This window comes from Schistocerca nitens, chromosome 1, assembly GCF_023898315.1.
Source record: "Schistocerca nitens isolate TAMUIC-IGC-003100 chromosome 1, iqSchNite1.1, whole genome shotgun sequence".
NCBI classification, from domain to species: Eukaryota; Metazoa; Arthropoda; class Insecta; order Orthoptera; family Acrididae; genus Schistocerca; species Schistocerca nitens.
Window position 1 is genome coordinate 647,994,638 of NC_064614.1, and position 24,142 is coordinate 648,018,779.

The 24,142-nt window shown below is 41.9% G+C and overlaps 1 protein-coding gene across 1 annotated transcript in view; it reads left to right on the forward strand.

Annotated features, from left to right (window-relative positions):
* LOC126258486 (chitotriosidase-1-like) overlaps positions 1-24,142 on the forward strand; it is a 95,738-nt gene that overhangs the window by 56,998 nt on the left and 14,598 nt on the right. Inside the window, exon 6 of the mRNA XM_049955647.1 lies at positions 3,083-3,190. Within this exon, the coding sequence (XP_049811604.1) occupies positions 3,083-3,190 (108 nt within the window). The remainder of the gene's footprint in view (positions 1-3,082; positions 3,191-24,142) is intronic.

The following is a 24,142-nucleotide window of genomic DNA, read 5'->3' on the forward strand; positions in this document are numbered from 1 at the left end:
GTAACACTGCTTACTTTGAGTTTCCACTCGAAGATGGTTTTAACCTACTGGGGTTGGACGTCCGCTTTCACCCGCGACATAATGATGTCGCTGGTTAGGCCTTATGTGCGTACTGGTTAGGCCCTATGTGCGTAAAGAGAGAGAGAACAGAATACTGACAATTTTTCCTACATTAGTTTTTAGTGCAAAGCTAGAAAAGTAGACATGTAATAATGTTTTACAATGTTTTATAAATATACTATTTCTGCATGTTTTAGAATCAAAGAAGCCACTGATAAGGCGTTATTTGTCGCTGAAACTAGTTTGGGAATAAATAAATGAATAACGAAATGATTTGCATCAAGGCAGACCCTCAAACCCATGTTACCAGAAGTACAGGCATAGAAAGAAGCCTAGAGAAAACTGAGAAAAATATTTCTCAGAATGTACGTCTTGCTAATTTGATAATACCCCTTTTTACTATACGTCACAGCATTATTTTACAATTGTTTCCGCTGTTTCCGGGATTTTTTTCCGGCATATATCATGTCATCTGCAGCTGTATGAGCGGCTGTTAGCAAAAACCAAAAAATACAAAAGCGTGAACTTAAGTATGTCAACATCATACAGTTGGAATTGAGTGTTATGGATATACACTCCTGGAAATTGAAATAATAACACCGTGAATTCATTGTCCCAGGAAGGGGAAACTTTATTGACACATTCCTGGGGTCAGATACATCACATGATCACACTGACAGAACCACAGGCACATAGACACAGGCAACAGAGCATGCACAATGTCGGCACTAGTACAGTGTATATCCACCTTTCGCAGCAATGCAGGCTGCTATTCTCCCATGGATACGATCGTAGAGATGCTGGATGTAGTCCTGTGGAACGGCTTGCCATGCCATTTCCACCTGGCGCCTCAGTTGGACCAGCGTTCGTTCTGGACGTGCAGACCGCGTGAGACGACGCTTCATCCAGTCCCAAACATGCTCAATGGGGGACAGATCCGGAGATCTTGCTGGCCAGGGTAGTTGACTTACACCTTCTAGAGCACGTTGGGTGGCACGGGATACATGCGGACGTGCATTGTCCTGTTGGAAGTTCCCTTGCCGGTCTAGGAATGGTAGAACGATGGGTTCGATGACGGTTTGGATGTACCGTGCACTATTCAGTGTCCCCTCGACGATCACCAGTGGTGTACGGCCAGTGTAGGAGATCGCTCCCCACACCATGATGCCGGGTGTTGGCCCTGTGTGCCTCGGTCGTATGCAGTCCTGATTGTGGCGCTCACCTGCACGGCGCCAAACACGCATACGACCATCATTGGCACCAAGGCAGAAGCGACTCTCATCGCTGAAGACGACACGTCTCAATTCGTCCCTCCATCCACGCCTGTCGCGACACCACTGGAGGCGGGCTGCACGATGTAGGGGCGTGAGCGGAAGACGGCCTAACGGTGTGCGGGACCGTAGCCCAGCTTCATGGAGACGGTTGCGAATGGTCCTCGCCGATACCCCAGGAGCAACAGTGTCCCTAATTTGCTGGGAAGTGGCGGTGCGGTCCCCTACGGCACTGCGTAGGATCCTACGGTCTTGGCGTGCATCCGTGCGTCGCTGCGGTCCGGTCCCAGGTCGTCGGGCACGTGCACCTTCCGCCGACCACTGGCGACAACATCGATGTACTGTGGAGACCTCACGCCCCACGTGTTGAGCAATTCGGCGGTACGTCCACCCGGCCTCCCGCATGCCCACTATACGCCCTCGCTCAAAGTCCGTCAGCTGCACATACGGTTCACGTCCACGCTGTCGCGGCATGCTACCAGTGTTAAAGACTGCGATGGAGCTCCGTATGCCACGGCAAACTGGCTGACACTGACGGCGGCGGTGCACAAATGCTGCGCAGCTAGCGCCATTCGACGGCCAACACCGCGGTTCCTGGTGTGTCCGCTGTGCCGTGCGTGTGATCATTGCTTGTACAGCCCTCTCGCAGTGTCCGGAGCAAGTATGGTGGGTCTGACACACCGGTGTCAATGTGTTCTTTTTTCCATTTCCAGGAGTGTAGTTTTGGTGTGTACTAGATTGTTACGTAGTTCGTCATATGCTCATGTTCGCTGGACGGCTTGCAGCTAGTTTTAGGCACAGGAAAAAAAACTTTCGCACCTTTTTATGTTTTTCTGTGTCTCAAAGTAGTCCAACGGACGTGAGCACATGACAAACTACGTAACAACCTAGTATACACAAAAACTGTATCCACAACACTACCATAATCCCAGTTGTGTAACGTTAATACACATAACTTCATGCTTTTGTACTTGTTTACTAACAGCCATTCATACAGTTGCAGACGACATGATTTATACCGACAAAAACGGCAACAAGAAAAAGCAGAAAACATGCCGGAAACAGTGGCAACATTCGTAAAACTATGCTGTGGCATATAGTAAATAGGGTATTATGAAATTATTCACAGAAAACAATATTTGAAACGAAACAGTAGACATGTAATAATGTTTTACAATGTTTTATAAATATACTATTTCTGCATGTTTTAGAATCAAAGAACCCACTGATAAGGCGTTATTTGTCGCTGAAACTGGTTTGGGAATAAATGAATAACGAAGTGATTAGCATCAAGGCAGACACTCAAACCCATGTTGTTGTTTTTACATGCAAACACGGACCAATGGAAGAGTTTCAAGATAAAATTATTGACTTAAACTTACATTCGATGTTAACAAATTCCTCTTTACCACAAATATTTTCCTTGCTAGTGCTAGTCTACATTTCATATACTCTCTAATACGCTTCGAAATAGTACAGTAACTGCCAAAAATGGTACAGCCAGCAATAATGTCAGATATAAATATTTTCTGACCCAAAGCCATTGTTTGCTGCCACATGACTAACGTCGATCACTTATATAAATTGGAATGAGACAACACAATACACAAGCGATTGCATAAAATAAAGCCTGCTGCACTCGTTTGGACCTTTCAGAAACTAAATTAAAAAGTATTTCCCGCTATCTGACCCGTTCCCTTGTCAGAAGCCATCAAGGCCATTAATAAATGCACCTACTACTTTCTTTTCAGATATGCATGGCGACCTGGACAGAAACAGTTATTGAGGACGGCGAGGCCTATGCCTACAGCGGCAACCAGTGGGTCAGCTTCAAGAATCCCCAGACAATGCAAACCTTGGTGAGTTATGATGGTCAAATAATTGAAATAACGAACTTCTAATTTGGAGACACAAATAATGTAAGTAACCAAGAAATAGGGAGAAACATGTCACGTAAAAAAAAAGCATTCCATCTCAGCCGCTATGTGTCACAGGATACAGATATTGGGGACCGGGGGGGGGGAGGGGGGGGGGGAATGTGTGTGGTCCGCACACCGCCCTCCCGGCCGTTGTGAACTAGTCTCTCAGTTGGCATCACAAGGTCTGAGTGCACCCCGCTTGCCAACAGCGGTCGGCAGTCCGGACGGTTAACCATGCAGTTGCTAGCCAACTCGACAGCGCTTAACTTCGGTGATCTCACACGAACGGGTGTTACCACTGCGGTAAAGCCGCTGGCAAAATAAGTAGCCTACGCATACCACAAAAAAATTCAATGAGAGAGAGGAAACAAGTCACCAAACCACTCGTGACAGAGTAGAGAGAAAATCGGATAGAGGCTTACTACAATTTTAGAAACGTACTTCTTCTGAAAAACTCTTCATCTATCGCAAATGGCTAGTATTACGAGATATTTCTGTAACAATTATTATTAACTGACTGCGTTTTATCCGTTAAGTGCGAAGTTCTTCATCTGGTGCGAGCTTCCGAAATATAGACAAATTCGTAAATGCCTTTTCCAATCTCTAGTCCCTTTTCCAATCTCTAGCCGTATATTTCTTCAAAACTTAAAGCCTTTAACGCCTGGCGAGTAAAGATAAGTCAAAGTTTTCCTACCTGAGCGTAGTTCCACTTTCACATATATGTTAATCAAGAAGAATACCATATAATCAGTCTACTGATAATTTGAAAATTTATTCAGGCACAGTTTTAAAGTATTCGGGTCGCGTGTTGCTGGATACAACATTTGAATTTCCCTTCCTCTTGACCGCTATACTTGTTTTGCCCAACCTCAGAAATCTTTTGTGAGCCTACATAGCCAACATAGCTTTCATTGGAACATGCATTCATGCGGCAGTTGGACAAAAATAAGGAATTCATGTCTGAACATAAATACAGGTCCTAGCCAAGCCTGCAGGATGCTATAAAGACTCCTTTCTTACTAGGCTAATTACTGTTTAGCTCTACAGGGCCTTTATACTGAAATGTTTCCCCACACCACCTAGTATTGTCTTTCTATGTGTGTGAGTAACTGTATGTTCACTGTTGTGGGTAAATACATACAGCTTACACAGGGCGATGTGTGAAACTGATAGCGATTACACGCTTCCGCTGTTGTAGAAATCTGCTCCAGATGTTGCAGATACCGTGTTGAGCTGAAAGTGGTAACCAAAGTACGGAGAAATATTCTTCGGGGCTCTGTTGCATAGCAATCAGATTGCTTTCAGTTCTGAGAAATGTCCAGTTACTATTGTGGATTTGAATGATCCATGAAGTGACTTCTTTTCCGAAGAAAACATCGAACTATTTCACTAGAACTGAACGCTCCCGTCGGAACTGTTCTCAAGCTGGTGTTTATTAGTAAATCACAATAGCAGTATATCGCTGGGTGTATAATAATACGTACCTTCTTGAAATGAAAAATATTTTATTGTTCTATTAACTGATTTCCTTCCATATACACTTATATTTTACAATGTGAATCAAAAACTCGCAATGGCGTCGATTTTTACATCACAAGAATGGCTCTCCTCTCCTCAAAATTACTCTTAACAAGAACAAAAACTCTATATCCTAAGAATAATTATGTGAGCGCTGACCGCCACAGAGTAATAAACAATATCTTTGTCTCTCTCTCTCTCTCTCTCTGTCACAGCAAGTTACGCTACATGATACATCATATATGCCCCTCTTGTGGACGAACGTTTTTGGGCAAAAACAAACACGAGCTTTCACACAACACTATATCGGTGATTGTTTATGACGCTGTATTAATATCCACAAGAGTATTAATGTCCACTGTATTTCTTATGATATTTGGTATTAGTGAGTGACTACCTAAATGGAAATTATAGATTTGGGTGCATATACTGCTGACAAAGCCTGTGCTGCTTGAAAATTCCTGATGCAGCTTATATGCATAGCTTACATGCTTGCTTTTATTCATTTGTCGAGGATGGCATGAGGTGTGATCATAAACCTCTTTCATCATCTCTCAAAGCTTCTGTCACTCGCCTTGGGATGTCTCAAACGGATAATCTAGCCATTCGGCCAAGCCCCACAAAGGAAAACCAAGAAAAACCTCGGGGTAGATTTACCACCCTCGTATTTCTCATTTGCAAAGAAAATTAATTGAATTACAATGGAAAAAATTAAAAAACATATTTACAATATGGATTTTTTTAATGAATTTAAACACTGTTCACAAAAGAAACACAACACTGTTAATCTTCTGTGTCTTGAGGTGTTCCGTCGACGCGTTGGTTTACGTCCATCTACGATTCCCTTCTATCTGTCATCTCCGGGTAACTGATTGAATTCTATTCTCATTTCACCGTCTCCTCGTGGGTATTATGGTTTTCCGCATATGGTTAACATGAAAATTAGAGTCAGTGTAAGATCCGTGGAAAAGGTGTTTGATCTATGATGAGCTGAAATAGAATCTAATCTAAAGTTCTTTCTAATTCTCTGTCCTGAATTCGAAATATTCGGAAGTCGTAAGGTGTTCTTCATTTCTATCAACAACCCTAGAATGCACTATACACAAATCCAACTGGTGCTGCCGTGTCAACTTATGCTCGTCATCTTTCAGATGGACTTTAACATTTGTTGATGTGCTTATAACTGAAAGGCATTCGCTCAGTTGGTAACTTCGCGAGCAACAATTGACATAATTTACATACACAGGTATGTTACAACAATAGTACAATTATAAAGACAATGTCCATCACAAAAGATTGAAACAAAGTAATAGGCGTCCTTTTAAAACTGAGAACGGGTTACCCCTTCCGAACAGCATGACTTCAGCTCAGCGAGTAAAAAAGCAAATACAAACATACACTGACATTGTTAAATTGACATAAGAAAAATATCTTGCCATAGACCAGATTCATTTGAGTCACTAACCCATGGTCATTATGCATTGTGAAACCTGATTGAAGTTACTATCAACTAAATATAAAAAAAAAATTTAAAAGAAATCATTCGTACTATAGCTAAATTCTCTGCATACTGAAAAGAAAACTTATCTTTACAGTGGAAAACAAATACATAATGTCTGCATATCTCTCGAACATTATGCCTGAAAAGAAAAACTAACTACTAAATTGCAAAAAGAAAGAAACTATCCTAAGTATGATTGATAGGTTTAATGAAAATTCTCTAATCAATATTTTGATAAGATTAGTATCTTCAATCTTCAGAATCTTCAGTCATCATGAAATTGCTTTAACAAGTGATGAGCATACATTCCTTTCAACTTTCCATTCTTCACATCCTTCAAAACATAAGTTCCTGGATGGGGTATTTTGGTAATCACAAATGGTCCTTGATACAATAATTGCCATTTTGTGTTCTTCCTCTGTATAAGTGAAGCCTTAGGATGAGTTTTTACTAAAACTTGGTCTTTCACTATATATGTTTTTATATTTCCAAGTCGATTGTCAAAATATATTTTCCTTTTTCTTGCCTTGTCCATTATATTGAGTAAGGATTGTCGTACTTTATTTTGTAGGTCTATTTTGTTAATAGCTACTTTAGGAATTGGTCGAATCCAGTCATTCTGTTCCTGTTTTCCAAACATCAGTTCGTATGGGGTGCATTCTGTCGTAGTATGTGGCATATTGTTTACAATTTCCTGAAAATCGTGAAGATAATCGATCCATTTGGGTTGCTGGTTGTGGCAATATGTTTTCATGAACCGGTTTAATTCACGAAAAATTCGTTCCACGGGATTCGCCGAAGGGTGGTACACTGACGTTAGAATTTGTTTTATACCACAACTGGCTAATGTTTGCCTCCAACGAAATCCAGTGAACATTGACCCATTGTCAGAAAGAATAGCCTTGGTTTGCCTACCTTGACTATATAATCCTTGACCAGCTTCTTGGCTATGGATGCAGCAGTAGCTGATTTTAATGGGTAAAGTTTGACATACTTAGTGAACATATCAAGAAAAGCTACAATATATTTGTATCCTCCCCTTGATGATGGTAGAGGACCACAGACGTTGACCGAAATGATTGACAGCGGTTTAGTGGGTATAATAGGATGTAGGAAATCTTTCACACAAAAATTTCCTGGTTTGGCTAGCTGACAAATTTTACATTTCCTTAACTGTCTGTGTACTTTCCTGCGAATGTTTAGGAAGTAGCAATATGCTTGAATCTTCCGAGCACACTTTAATACTCCAAAATGTCCCCAAGTGATGTGCGTGTGCAAAATTAAGTCATTCTCATTCTTCTCGGGAATACACACCTTCCAATTATCTGAATCAAGATGCCCTTTGAAAAATAAGACGTCGTCCTCAACTTTGTACAGTCTCTTCAGATCATCGTTTCCAGGCTTTGCTAAAGTTTCCTTTATTGAATGCCAACGAGGATCTTCATTCTGTAGTTTTTCCATATTCTTACACATGTCTAGAAAATGTTTCCTATATATCTATCAGTCATTATAAGAACATTAAATTCGGACCGATTGTCTGTGATGTTGATAGTTGACAAATCTCCATCTGGCATTCTAGACAGTGCATCAGCGATGAAATTATCCTGTCCGCTTATGTATTTAATTTCAAATTGAAACTCTTGGAGTGAGAGCGTCCATCTTGCTAATCTTGGATGTAATAATTTACATGTTTGCAAAAAACTTAACGCTTTGTGGTCACAGTATACTGTTGTCTTCGCTCCGTATAAGTAATAGTAAAATTTCTTAAATGACCAGACTACGGCCAATGCTTCCCTTTCGGTAGTCGTATATGTTCTTTCACAAGCAGTTAAGAGTCGGCTAGCAGACGCTATTGGACAGAAAGTTGATTTTCTATCTATCATGTTTACTTGGAAGAGGCATGAACCTATTCCAATTTCCAAAGCATCTGCCATTAAACCGAATTCTTGGCTCATATCTGGATGATATAATATTTGTGAATTGACTAAGGCATGTTTTATTGCTTCAAATGCATTCTGACATTGTTGCGTCCACACCCACGGAGTATTTTTGCGCAACAAGCTGTACAACGGTTCTGCATTAATAGAGTGGTCGTGAATGAAACGCCTGAAAAAAGAGACAACTCCGAGGAAGCCCTTTAACTGCCTTTTTGTTGTTGGAACTGCAATGTTTTTGATTGCCTTTAGTTTCTCGGAGTCCGGTAAGATGCCTTTTCCCTTTATAAGATGACCCAAAAATTTGATTTTATCTCAAGCAAAATGGGACTTTTGCTGATTTACGGTTATGCCTGCTTGCTTGAAACGTTCTAACACTCTTCTCAATAAATCAACGTGCTCCTTCCATGTGGTCGTAGCTATGAGCATGTCGTCCACAAACAAAGTTAAATTGCTTCGAAGTGCAGGTCCCAATGCATAATCTAGAGCATTTATAAAAACTCCTGAGCTCACGTTTAGCCCGAAAGGTAAAACCTTAAATTGATAGCTTCTACCTGCATGTAGAAATGCGGTGTACTTTTTTGATGGTTCGTCTAGAGCCACCTGCCAAAATGAACTTCTCAGATCAATATTTGTTAAGTATTTTATCCCCTCGAACTTTTGAATTAGCTCATCGATATTTTCCGGATGAGTTCGCACGGGCACGATAATCTTTTTTATCTGCCGTGCGTCTAGCACGAGACGAACTTTTCCTCCTTTTTTCGAGACAATATGAAGCGGACTACAGTATGGACTCGTCGAAGGTTCGATCAGATCCCATTCAAGCATCTGGTGGATTTCCGCATCAACTACCTTTCGTTGGTGCCACGGTACTGGATAAAAAATACGCAGAAAACTTGGTGTGGTATCACATCTAAATTGCATGTGTATCCCTTGATTACACCAGGTCTTTCTTGAAAGACTTCATGATATTCCTGTAGAAGATCATATAATTGCTTTCTTTGGTGTTGTTGCAAATATTCAGGTTCTTGCACCTTTTCATATACCATATCTTCAGGGTTTAAAACTGGTTGCAAGTAATTAATTTGGTAATACCGTACAGGTTTGCTAGGTATCCACTTTATTTGCAGCTTTCGTCCCTGACAATACTTTCCATGGTTACTATATTCCCCGAGAAGATTCACTTGATGTTTCTGATCCATTATTGTAAAACTGGCACGGCCTAGAGAAAAATCGATATGTCAATTTCTCTCTCTAAATTCAACTATATCCAGGATACAGTCCTCAACCAATTTTTCTATTACAAGGAACGTGCAATTTATAGCTACATTTCCTATATCTAACTGGAGTTGAGTCTGCACTTTAACCTGAGAAAACTTATGACCAGTAGGACCTACAATTCTACAACATTGAACAGGAAAAATCGGTGGATTTGCTTTCTGAAGTATTCTTTGAAATAACTTCTCAGAAACGACATTTACTGTTGCTCCTGTATCTAAAGTAACTTGCACAGTAATGCCTTCAATTGCCGCCTGAATTTTCGCAACAGGTTCAGTGATATGTTCCTCTTGACAAGGCATCATATCCTGCTGAAGTTCTTCTATTAATAATCTGCCATCATTGTACCGAAAAAAATTGACGCTTGAATTTTCGCCCCAGAAAACTTCCTCGACTGCACCGTCGGGGTTTCTGACAGTCGAGTTTAGTTTGACGATTGTCCATTGTTAGTAGATGTCTGCTCCGTTACGTCAGTTATTATTGGTGGTTGATTTCTCCATTCATTTGCATTAGTATTTGGTACCCAACCTAAAGTTTGTGGTTGGTTGTGATATTCTTGGGTTGGTTGCTGATATCGGCGTTTTTGCTGATAATTCCCTTCTTGATAGTATCCTTTCCTCTTCTTATTATTCTTCCTCCATTTCCGTTTATATGTTTGTTCACATTGTTGGTCATGATTACACTGGTCAGGATTTTCGTTACCAAATTTCACGTTTTTCTGGAAATAATTCACCTGTGGGTTTGATGAATTGTGTGCAAAAGGTTTGTTTCCATACTGTTTGTTGTTACTATTGTATTTGTTAGGTTGGTAACGTGGTTGGTTATAGCGCACACGTGATTCTTCGAACAGAATGTCTATTGAATCCAATGTGGCTAGAAAATCTTCCACATGTTGTTCAGGCACATGTAGAAGTTTTTCCCTAACTTCAAGTGGAAGTTTGCCCTTTAATATTTGAATGATATCCTGTGTCGGGATTGGTTCATTCCAGTATTTGCTTTTATTTGTATACTTCTCGAAATACTTTCTTAAAGATCCATTTTCGAAAGAAAAAGATTGTGGGTCAAAAACTTCCTTACGTAGTCTTTCTTGTACTCCCTTATTCCAGTATTTGTGCAAGAAAGCGTGTTCAAATTGGTCATAATCTTGACACCAATCGGATGCTTCTGACGCCCACATCGATCCATCTCCATGTATGAATCCTGCAACGTACATAATTTTTTGTTGCTCAGTCCACATTCGCGGCAATATCCCTTTAAATTGCTTGATAAATACCACGGGATTGATCGACTTCCTTTCGGGAATAAATATCTGGAATTGACGATATTTAAGCATTTTTTCTTCATTCATAGTCACAGGTGTATTCTGGTGGCTACTTCGCGGTGAATGATAATCTCGATAATTTGTTTCTGGTTGATTACGTAAATATGCACCAATACATGGATATTGTTGCATGGATTCGGTTTCACTGGTTTCATCAGGAATAATGTCAGCTTTTGATAAACTGCAAGTAGTATGTGCCCCTCTAGTATTAACTATACCCTGCTGGCATGCTTTTAATGTATTTTCTATCTTTGCTTTCCAAGCAGGAAATTCATCTCCTATATTCTCCTTAATCTCTTTAACTCCTGCTTTAAGTTGTTCTTGTGCAGCTTCGTTGTTAACTTGCACGTTAGAAACCGTTTCTTTCAAGATTTTGTCAACATAATTTCGCACTGTCTCGGTTTGCTCTTTCGCCCAATCTTCAGTGTCCTTAGAGAATGCGATCTTATGTTCATTGAAAAGTCTCTCTATGTGTTTCTCGCCTTCGAGACTGAGAGTGTCTATCCTCCGAGTAAGCTCAATGACAGCTTGCTCGTTTTCGTGCTTAATTGTATTCACGTCTTGCGCAATAGTGTTCTGTACATGAATAACTTCTTGCACTTGTTGATTTAGTGTATCTTGACGACATAAGATGTCTTTGTATTTGTTTGTTAATTCCTGATACTGTTGTTCTTGTGTAACTATGAGTTGTGCCTGACTGGCAATCAAGTGACTCTGCTTTGTTTCCAAACACTGGAATTTTTCAGTAATCTTATCATTTATTTCTTTTAGTTTATTAGATTGCTCCTGAGCCAAATTAAATTGCGCACTCTCCAATACTTGGAATATACGATTCATGTCATTTGCAAACGTGGATTGCGTGGTTTCCAATGCTTTAATCCCTTGTGTTATGACAGTCAAACTTGACATCAGCTGGGATAACAAATCGGTATTCTCAGCAATTGGCGATTGCACTGGGCTTAATGAGGATTGTACTGACACAATTTTCGGTACAGTCATTTCGTTTTCGCACGCGTCTGTGTCAGAGATGAAATTCATGTTGTTTGTTGGTTGCTGCATATTTCTCTGGACTTCTTTCGACATATGAACGTCGGAACTAGCAACCGTTTGTGTCGACGGCGTGAGCGCATTAATTACTGCTGGTTGCTCAGCCGTAATCGACATATCGCTAACTACGGCGGTATTAAATTCTGTGGCACTAGTTGACGATGCATTCACACTATTTAATTCATTTTGTGGCATTGTGATGCGTGCTTGCTTATTGGCTTTGAACATAGATCTAGTTATCACCATGTGAATGAGCAATTGACAGTTTCTCCTCTAAATAAGTCCTACAAAAGTGATTATTAAATTTTACACACGCAAAAAACGTTAATGTCCTAATGCTGTTAATGTACACTTTACAATGTGACACACAGTACACAGATAACACATAAAATATTGTCTTACTATATCTACTGAAATACTGGAATTCTAGTAAAAGTAATGTAGCAACACTATTTATACTTAGAAAATTAATATATGAAAGGTCACTACAATGCATAAATGCTCAAGAAAGCTAGTAATTCAAATGTTCTGGCCTTTTTGAAGTTTCTGCCCGGCTGCTGGGACGGCGCACTCGTTCTCTTCACAAGATACTCCCGCACGTTCAGTTAGCATGAAACATACAAAGGACCATAATGTAGTTACTCTATAAAACTAGACATATACAGGGTGTTTCAAAAATGACCGGTATATTTGAAACGGCAATAAAAACTAAACGAGCAGCGATAGAAATACACCGTTTGTTGAAATATGCTTGGGACAACAGTACATTTTCAGGCGGACAAACTTTCGAAATTACAGTAGTTACAATTTTCAACAACAGATGGCGCTGCAAGTGATGTGAAAGATAAAGAAGACAACGCAGTCTGTGGGTGCGCCATTCTGTACGTCGTCTTTCTGCTGTAAGCGTGTGCTGTTCACAACGTGCAAGTGTGCTGTAGACAACATGGTTTATTCCTTAGAACAGAGGATTTTTCTGGTGTTGGAATTCCACCGCCTAGAACACAGTGTTGTTGCAACAAGACGAAGTTTTCAACGGAGGTTTAATGTAACCAAAGGACCGAAAAGCGATACAATAAAGGATCTGTTTGAAAAATTTCAACGGACTGGGAACGTGACGGATGAACGTGCTGGAAAGGTAGGGCGACCGCGTACGGCAACCACAAAGGGCAACGCGCAGCTAGTGCAGCAGGTGATCCAACAGCGGCCTCGGGTTTCCGTTCGCCGTGTTGCAGCTGCGGTCCAAATGACGCCAACGTCCACGTATCGTCTCATGCGCCAGAGTTTACACCTCTATCCATACAAAATTCAAACGCGGCAACCCCTCAGCGCCGCTACCATTGCTGCACGAGAGACATTCGCTAACGATATAGTGCACAGGATTGATGACGGCGATATGCATGTGGGCAGCATTTGGTTTACTGACGAAGCTTATTTTTACCTGGACGGCTTCGTCAATAAACAGAACTGGCGCATATGGGGAACCGAAAAGCCCCATGTTGCAGACCCATCGTCCCTGCATCCTCAAAAAGTACTGGTCTGGGCCGCCATTTCTTCCAAAGGAATCATTGGCCCATTTTTCAGATCCGAAACGATTACTGCATCACGCTATCTGGACATTCTTCGTGAATTTGTGGCGGTACAAACTGCCTTAGACGACACTGCGAACACCTCGTGGTTTATGCAAGATGGTGCCCGGCCACATCGCACGGCCGACGTCTTTAATTTCCTGAATGAATATTTCGATGATCGTGTGATTGCTTTGGGCTATCCGAAACATACAGGAGGCGGCGTGGATTGGCCTCCCTATTCGCCAGACATGAACCCCTGTGACGTCTTTCTGTGGGGACACTTGAAAGACCAGGTGTACCGCCAGAATCCAGAAACAATTGAACAGCTGAAGCAGTACATCTCATCTGCATGTGAAGCCATGCCGCCAGACACGTTGTCAAAGGTTTCGGGTAATTTCATTCAGAGACTACGCCATATTATTGCTACGCATGGTGGATATGTGGAAAATATCGTACTATAGAGTTTCCCAGACCGCAGCGCCATCTGTTGTTGAAAATTGTAACTACTGTAATTTCGAAAGTTTGTCTGCCTGAAAATGTACTGTTGTCCCAAGCATATTGCAACAAACGGTGTATTTCTATCGCTGCTCGTTTAGTTTTTATTGCCGTTTCAAATATACCGGTCATTTTTGAAACACCCTGTATATACACAATGAAACATTAATTACTAAATTACTAACATAGTTATATTGCAGGTTCACTAGGAGTGTTGTATCAGGATCGTGTCCTGTCACGGTCGCCATATATAAAGACTCCTTTCTTACTAGGCTAATTACTGTTTAGCTCTACAGGGCCTTTATACTGAAATGTTTCCCCACACCACCTAGTATTGTCTTTCTATGTGTGTGGGTAACTGTATGTTCACTGTTGTGGGTAAATACATACAGCGTACACAGGGCGATGTGTGAAACTGATAGCGATTACACGCTTCCGCTGTTGTAGAAATCTGCTCCAGATGCTGCAGATACCGTGTTGAGCTGAAAGTGGTAACCAAAGTACGGAGAAATATTCTTCGGGGCTCTGTTGCATAGCAATCAGATTGCTTTCAGTTCTGAGAAATGTCCAGTTATTATTGTGGATTTGAATGACCCATGAAGTGACTTCTTTTCCGAAGAAAACATCGAACTATTTCACTAGAACTGAACGCTCCCGTCGGAACTGTTCTCAAGCTGGTGTTTATTAGTAAATCACAATAGCAGTATATCGCTGGGTGTATAATAAGACGTACCTTCTTGAAATGAAAAATATTTTATTGTTCTATTAACTGATTTCCTTCCATATACACTTATATTTTACAATGTGAATCAAAAACTCGCAATGGCGTCGATTTTTACATCACAAGAATGGCTCTCCTCTCCTCAAAATTACTCTTAACAAGAACAAAAACTCTATATCTTAAAGGCCCGTCCACACGCAACGATCTGTCTGCGCAAATGTCTGCGCACATGACATATGCGCAGACAGATCGTTGCGTGTGGACAGAAGATTTGCACCAACCTGAGGTGTGTGCAAACCTGGAAGTTGGAGTTGGAGGTTTGAGCGAAACCTCTCAAATCTGTGGGTTCAAACCACATCTGCGCAGACAAGTTGGAGCGTGTGGACAGGAGATCGCCGCAAATCTGGCGCGAAACAGCTGTTTGCTCAGTCTAGTGTTTATATTTGTGCGCATAGGGCATTAAAATGGCTGATACTCGTCAGTGTTCTCGAGAGTTTGTAAGTGAATTCATTAAAATATATAGAAACCACCCATGTTTGTGGAAGATTAAAAGTAAAGAATATAGTTACCGAGAAAAAAAGACAGCAGCATACAATGTTCTAATTGAAAAATTACGGGCACTTGACGCTTCGGCAAACAGAGAAACGGTAATAAAAAAAAATTCGTTGCGAACTGGCGAAATTATTTGCGGATGGGTGCCGAAACTTATAATTATCTCTTAAAGCTTGTAACCCCTCATATTATGAGAAAAAATACTTGTATGAGAAGGGCACTTTCTCCTCATGAACGGCTGGCGGTAACATTAAGATTCCTAGCAACAGGAAGGAGCTACAAGGATTTGGAATTTTCAACTGCAATATCCAAACAAGTGTTGAGTAAAGTAATACCCAACACATGTGAAGCTATTTACCCTGTCCTGAAGGATGAGTTCATGAAGGCTAGTCAAGTAAATTAAGTCTGTCAGCGAACTGTTTACCGAAAAGAGTTATCCAAAGTTCAGAAATCTAGAAGATCTGGTGTAAGAGTAGATCAAGTATACCAGCCAACGTTATGGTATTTTGATCTTCTTGGTTTTCTTAGTGATCAAGAAACGCCAAGACCAAGCAGGAGTACAATTGGAGATGAAATTGGAGTGTCAATGAGCCAGGAAATGGAACACGAGGTAATGTAAAACAAAGCAGGTTCGCCCTGCAACTCTCGCAGTAAAAGTACGTGAGAAAACTGCTTTCGCTTTAGCATCCACTGTCTACACCATTTTGACCGCTTTCTCTGTTTCCTGCGGTTGGTCTGAATGTTTATTGCAACACAAGTTGCGAACACAGACCACAACAGAACTTCCTCCATTTCAATATTTCAGAATAAATGAATTACATTTTTGACGTTTACGGGGAGCGTAGTCGCTTGCCATTGATATTTCTTTTCTACACCGACAGATGGCGGGCGAATAGTAGATTGGGGTTTGTGTCGTGTGAACACACCACATTTGCAGCGATCTTTTGCATGTACAGACATCTGCGCCAATGTCTGCGCAGACAGATCGTTACGTGTGGACCGGGCTTAAGAAATAATTATGTGAGCGCTGACCGCCACAGAGTAATAAACAATATCTTTGTCTCTCTCTCTCTCTCTCTCTGTCACAGAAAGTTACGCTACATGATACATCATATGAGAGAGAGGAAACAAGTCACCAAACCACTCGTGACAGAGTAGAGAGAAAATCGGATAGAGGCTTCCTACAATTTTAGAAATCTACTTCTTCTGAAAAACTCTTCATCTATCGCAAATGGCTAGTATTACGAGATATTTCTGTAACAATTATTATTAACTGACTGCGTTTTATCCGTTAAGTGCGAAGTTCTTCATCTGGTGCGAGCTTCCGAAATATAGACAAATTCGTAAATGCCTTTTCCAATCTCTAGTCCCTTTTCCAATCTCTAGCCGTATATTTCTTCAAAACTTAAAGCCTTTAACGCCTGGCGAGTAAAGATAAGTCAAAGTTTTCCTACCTGAGAGTAGTTCCACTTTCACATATATGTTAATCAAGAAGAATACCATATAATCAGTCTACTGATAATTTGAAGATTTATTCAGGCACGACCGCTATACTTGTTTTGCACAATCTCAGAAATCTTTTGTGAGCCTACATAGCTTTCATTGGATCATGCATTCATGCGGCGGTTGGACAAAAATAAGGAATTCATGTTTGAACATAAATACAGGTCCTAGCCAAGCCTGCAGGATGCGCTGTTGTATTTGCAGACGATCGGCACCTGTGCAGTGTCCTCGATACGTTCCAAATGTGAGTCTTGGTCAGAACACTGTTCTGCATAGTTATGAGTGCATTGTGCCGGAGTTAAGTGAATTCGAAGGTGGGAAAACTGTTGATGATCGTATGGGTGGTGCTTACGTAACCAAGGGAGCTGAAGGGCTTAGTGATTAAGAGGCACCATATCGAAGATTTACTCCACATATAGGGAAATCGGATAAAAATACCCGCTAAGCCACGATGCGGACGAAAGTGTGTGTTGAGCGATCGTGACGGACAGTCACTTAAGATTCTGACGAAAACTAATAGTGCGACAGCTGGAAAAGTCAGCGCAAACCCGGTCAGCACCAAAACAACACGAGGGGAACTCCATAAGCAGAGAATTGCAGGGCGAGTTGGCATAATTGATGCAAATGCCCAACGTTGTACCGAAGCTATAAAATCTGGACTATGGAGCAATGGAAGAGTCATTTGGTCCACTGTGTCTTGTTTCACACCGTTTCCAACTTCTAGATGTGTTTACGTGCCAAGAGTCGAATATGGCGGGAGTTCGGTGACGATTTGGGCAGCCATATAATGTTATTCCATGGGCCCTGTGGTTACTCTACAAGGCAGCATTAGTGCGAAGGATTATGTGATGACCACTTTGGATAATCAGGTCCATCCCGTGGTAAAATATTTATCTCCCGATAGTGATGCTGTGTTCCCGGAGGAAAGCGCCCCTGTGCACACGGCTCGCATCGTCCAAGTGTGGTTTTCTGAGCACGAGGATTAATTGTCGCACCGGCCGGTGTGACCGTGCGGTTCTAGGCGCTTCAGTCTGGAACCACGCTGCTGCTACGGTCGCAATTCGAATCCTGCCTCGGGCATGGATGTGTGTGATGTCCTTAGGTTAATTAGGTTTAAGTAGTTCTAAGTTCTAGGGGACTGATGACCACAGATGTTAAGTCCCATAGTGCTCAGAGCCATTTGAAGCTATTAACTGTCGCATCTCCCCCGGCCCCGTCAGTCACCTGATCTCAGTATTACTGAGTCTTTGTGGTCTACCTTGAAGAGCGTGTGATGGGTATCCACCTCCACCGTCGTTACCTAAACTTGTCCCTATTTTACAGAAAGAATGGTGTAAGAGTCCCCTGGAAACCATTCATGACCCCGTATTTATCTATTCCGAGACGACTGGAAGCTGTTTCGAATGCCGACGGATTTCCTACACCGTATTAGCCGTGGGAATGTGTTGTGTTTCTGGCGTTTCCATATTTTAGTCCAACACCTGTATTATTTGTAGAGTGTCAAAAAACTACCAAAACAAGAGCGAGGCATGTATGAAAGACAACAAAATGGCAGCTACGAATATCAATTCCGTAATGTTGATGATTCGTTTCCAAACTCGCCACTGATCGCGAATGTAGCATTCTCATTGGGGATCTGAAAAAATTCCCGAGTAGTGGGCAGCTTCGTAAGTAATGCTAACACAACCTGTGTGAGCGTGTGGGTGCTATTCTGTCATTCTGCGCACCGGATTAATCTGAGATGTATCTTTTACCCTGTGGCTCCTGCAAGATGCAATTTCCACCCCCACACTACTACAGAAGTCGGACAGACGCTCCTAACGTTCTAAAGAGAAATGCCTGAAAAACTTTCAGCAATAAATATCTTCTGGAGTCTTCCGCTGTAAGGAAATGACACAAAAATTCACAAAATTTCTTACGTAACTAGTGGGAAACTTGGGTACTGGAGTGGTGCTAGTTACTCTAAGAAAAACATGAAACTAACAAAAATTATTTTTTTGCAAAAATTCTGAGAAATCACAATGGCACTTTTAGTTATGAACTGAACAAGTTATTTCCAGGTTCTTTTCAGAATGTGAAGTTACCTCTTAAGGATAGGATTCGCTAATGAAATTTCTATACAAAGTTTAAGATTGTTATTGACTTGGCAGAATGGCTGAAAGCCGCGCATACTGAACTTGAATAATTATCTGTTAGAACGTTGCTAGGTATCGTCGAGGCTGTCGCGTGTGAAATGCAGTGAAGTCTACTGTTGTGGAGGAAATATGGGGCTCGCAAGAGCTGTAGCGCACAATACCGTAAGCTGCGATGACTGCTGTCTGCGCCGCTCGCTGCTGACAAATAAGATAACTCTCGTTCTATCTGGATTGACCTTCGCCAATCAAACTCTCCCTACGCCTTGATGAAGTCAAGGACTCCTATTCGCCCCTAGTCTAGCTATTGGCGTGGTACACCGGTCAGATAACCAGTCCACCGCGATGCCACTAAAAAATTCGCTCACAGGCGTTTAACTATAACTCTCTCTGTTCACCCCGCCCAATAAGTGTGGCAGCCAACACAGTGAACAACGCTTAATCGCAAGGACTCAATGTGGAGTCACACTCTGATTCGCTCTCAACAGAGGTGCTCTCCCAGTGAAGTACTGAGGAGAGACTTATTCCTTGCTCTTTGAGTACACATACGAGCGCACACACTCTCGTCATGTGTTCTCGCTCCAAGGCGTCAGGAATATTGTCTGCCAATCAGCGTTGCTCTTCTAAAACGGCGGGAGAATGACGTTTCGTTTAAGGCGACCAATCCGGATATCTGTAGCATCGGCGTTTGGCGTTTGCTGTCTCCCTGTGAAAACCTCTGAAACTGCATGCTATGTTTATAAAGAATGTGTAGGCTGGGCGCTCCCACACAATGTAGTGGAATTTGCTTTCAAGCCGAACACAGGGTCGTTCTGCCTTTTACTCGGGCAAACGCTGTCTGCTCTACAGGCGGTCGCCGGCCAACGTAGATAGGTTAACTTGTCCTCTGAAGGGGCTGGCCCCCCCCCCAGCGTGCAGTTTGCCTCTCCCAAACTAAAAGCCCCTGTGACCGTCGTGTCTTGAATGTGTGTGTGTACGCCAGCCTTGAGTATTTCAATCTCAGTGCGCACTTGCGATTTACTAGTTATTTGCGTATCATTTACATGAATTCGTACAACATTGACTTTATCTTATCGAGTTTGGGTTCGAATGAAGCGTCTTGATGTGTGGAATATGATTGTGAGGGCGGGATATGTAAGCGATGAAGGTCAGGAGACCACGACATCTTACACCTACTCTCCTTTTCTTAACAGCGCTATGTGTCGCAGTCCAAGCACACTTCGTCTTTGCAATATGCGTAATTTACGCCATTGTCGTCAATGAAACTATTATTCAGCGGATTAACTATCTGCAGTGCACCGCTATATTAAAAAAACAGGCAACCTGACAAAAAAATGAAGTAACCAGCAGGGGAGGAAGAAATGAAACGAAACTTCTCAGGTTGAGAGGGTAAATTATGTGACGTTATTTCAGTGATTAGAAAATAGTCAACTTTACGAAGAACTTGGCAGTATAAGCCTATTTATCAATATGACGGTGCGTCCCTTCTGGCCTGGAAGCAAGCACTGATTCAGCTGTCAAGGTTGTCATAAAGCCGTTATAACCTCCACTGAGGCAAGCTGACCCACAACTGTTGTAACTGGTATTTCACATCCTCGATACTGACCCTCTAGATGGAGTTGATGTGTCCGAGCTGGTCCCACACCTGTACTACCGGGGACAAATCTAGAGAGCTTGATGGTCGCGAGAATACTTCAACATCATACAAACAGTTCATAGAGACACGTGCCATACGCGAACAAGCATTCCTCTGTTGAAAAACAGCACTACGGTACTGCGGCATGGCAGGCGACACATCAGGACACAGGATGTCAGTGACGTACTGTTTTGCTGTCAAGAGTTCCCTCAGTCAGAGCCAGCCGTGACCCGAAGTAATACCCAGTGGTTCCCCATGCCATGATGCCAGAAGTAATACCACTGCGCTTCTCCAAAACATTGGAAGAATGGGATCTCTCCCCAGGTCGTTGCCATAACTGCCGTCAATGGTCATCCGAGGTAGTACAGAACCGCAATTCGTCGCTGAACATAATGTTATGCCATTCATCTGTAGTTCATGCTTACTGATCACGGACCACTCCAGACGCTGCTGTTAGTGTTGTGGTGTTAACGGTAGCCTACGCATGGGACGATATTTCCCTATTTCAACTGCTATTAATCTCGGACCAGTGCTGACAGAGAATGCTGCATGGGGACCATTACTTGTTGGTGGATTGCAGAGTAGACGTGAAGCGGTAATGACGCGCCCGTGCACAACACGGCGATCCTCTGTCATGGTGGCCAGACATGATTGACTGGCAACTTGACGACGAGTATGCCTGCCGTCGGGTTCGCAGACACTTCACATTCGAATGCCCCAAAAATCTGAATATTGAAGGTTCGACCTGTCGGCCAAATGGAGACCCGCAGTAAGGTCCAATTCCGTCAGGTGCTGATAACGGAGTCTCGCTCAACATGTGACGCTGTTCACGCCCGTTATCTACCCTACCAGGCCTGGCAATGACACTATAGAGGAACGACACTAATGCACTCTGGCGGCCTTTCTACCTGTCACAGAGAAATTCAAATCTAATCATTGACATATCCGCCAATAGCGTGTACCTGAACGAAGTTACATTGATGTCCAACCACGTCTTCTGGTTGTTTGACTGTTTTTCTTACACAATGTACTCTGTGCTGGCAATGTCACATGAAAAATATGCTAGCCTATACGCCTTGTGATGTTTCCAGTGTTGTCGTCTTGCTTTAACGTTGTATTATACTTGTTAGCGAATCTAGTTTATTTACTGTTCTTGCTGTAAGTATGTCATTTGCGCACATCACATTGTTTTACATGACTACAAGTTAGGAACCGTCAATGATGTTAGGAGGTTATTCTCATTTGATAGCACATAAAGTCCCGAAATAAGTATGAGTGAAAGGAAAATAAATTAATTGACTAAGGCATAATGTGGAAATGTTCTCCAGTTTTTCATTGCAATAACAGAAATTAATCAGACTACAATATCCAGAGAGTAATTATCTTCAATGTGTTTCGAAAAATCTCCTTGCTGTGATCCGAAGATGCTGTGAGTGTTATCTTTCCAGTGAGCATAACCGTATCCAGAAGGTTCATGTTATTGAACATGCTCTTACTGTTTGACAGCTGACTGTTTCTGGTTATTTGTCACTGTAATGTTTCTTGCGTCCAGTAATTAGAAGGACTTTTCGTTATTTTGATATGCAGCGTGGGCAATTCAACTTGATTTTCGTACTAGTGATTCAAAAGTAGTTTTAGTCGTGCATTCATTTTACATACATCAAACAAATGCGTAGTGTATACAGGCTGTCCCAGTCATCTGTACCACTCCAAATAATTTTTTGCCCAGAAGCAAAACACAAATTCTCAAGTAAACGCTGTTTAGCTACCACGAGGACATTAACCAGCATGATTGCCTACCTTGAAACTTTGTTCGTTGCAAAGATATGTACAGCAGTACTTCTTTAAAATAATAATAATAATAATCTTATATTTTTTATTCAGTACTCCACTTCCTCTCCTCAAGATCCATTCAGAAGCATATCAACACAGGGAACCATTCACGTAAACATGACGTTAGTAAGCATATAAAACAAAAGGGCCTATGACTCTCCTACACTAGCAAATAGTCCAAGTCACCGGAGTAACGTAACTCATCCACTTGCTGGAGTTTACAGTAAACAAATGGAGACATAGAGAAAATACACACTGGTCATTCTGTCAACCATCGTCAGTTCACGATTCGTTTGAGTACAATATATACCAGAGAAGAGAAGGTAAAACGCATGTAAGTTAGCGGAGCAGTAACTGCAGTATCGTTTTCTTATTTACAATATAGGTACATATAGCGCAGTACCGTTGTACAAGGGGGGGGGGGGGGTTCAACAAGTAATGCAACATATATTTTTTTCCGAAAGCGGGTTGGTTTTATGGTTTTATTCGGTACAGCAATGCACCGTATTATTCCGCACTCACTTGGATACAAAACCCCATGTTTAACATAGTCTCCGTTCAATGCGACGGCTTTACGCCCCCCCCCCCCCCCCCCCCGCCCCCAGACCTGTATGCCCGCATGATACTACTCTAATAGTCGACGTTAAGCCGTCGGCACACGGACCGTGCATCCGAACGTTGAGCGTTGAGCGTGCCCAGTTTCTGACGTCATAGCGTGGAATAGCACGCTCGGGAGTCTTTTTGAACGTGCAGAGCAATACCTGGCATGTCAGATACTCTGAGCGTGCGCCTGAGCGTTGACCAATGAGATGGCACAACACCACCTACGTCACATGTACGCCGTCTCCCTTCAGTACGGAGTTGTGAGGCGCCATATTGGCATTCATTTCAAGCCTACTTGTATATATGCCGTTTCCTAGCAAATTGAAAATCACTGCAAAACCCGTTGTTACGTGTGTGATTCGTTACAATAAAATAATGAGAAACATCATATTCGTGGCAAAAGAATTATTGTAACTTGCGTATTATGAGAGTAGGCTATTTGAAGACAGCGACAAACTGAAGATCCACCGAAAACGCATTGTTCTTGGTACAATTTGTTATAATTAAATTGCAATCAGTAACATATCTACGATTAAGGTTTTGAGCAAGAGGTAACACAATATAAATAGAAGCAGAAAGCATGATGTTGGTTTAGCGTAATGGATAGCGTCACTGTCCTGTAGCTACTTGTATGTTGAGGTGGTGGTTTGCGTCATGGCCCTTCCAAATTTGTTTTTCCTAACATTCGCGTTTTTATTAGATTCTGATACTTGATTATTAGTTTAACATAAGTATATACTATAATATTTGATGCTATGTAAATATAAGTTCACCTTTCTTTGATGGGTGACTTCGTTCGATTGGCTTAATCTACAGGACAACTTGCGCTACTTGTATAAAGATATTTTGCTCCTTTTTCTTTTACGCTTCGTAATTCACATGTCGCAAAGATTCTGCTACTAGATAGGAACAGTGATCAAGTAAGACTGACCTTGGGGTTGTACTAAAATGTGATGAAATAATGTTTATCTTATGTGGAGAAGTATTCCAAATTTGTAACGCACTGTTTGTAATGCAACTTTTATAAGCCTGTGTCCTTACTGATTGGACATGGTACTTTCCTTTTCGTGGACGATGGAGGAAATGTGCGTTTCAATAGAGCTAACGTGGGAATTTTAAACGCGCCCGTTGAGTAAAATGTGTGATTTACGAACTAGGAACGTCGCTCAACTGCCACTGGAGTGCGTTGCGATCGCGTATACCACGTTGGGGCCAACTAGAGGTGGGCCAAACGGTTATTCTGGAGTAAC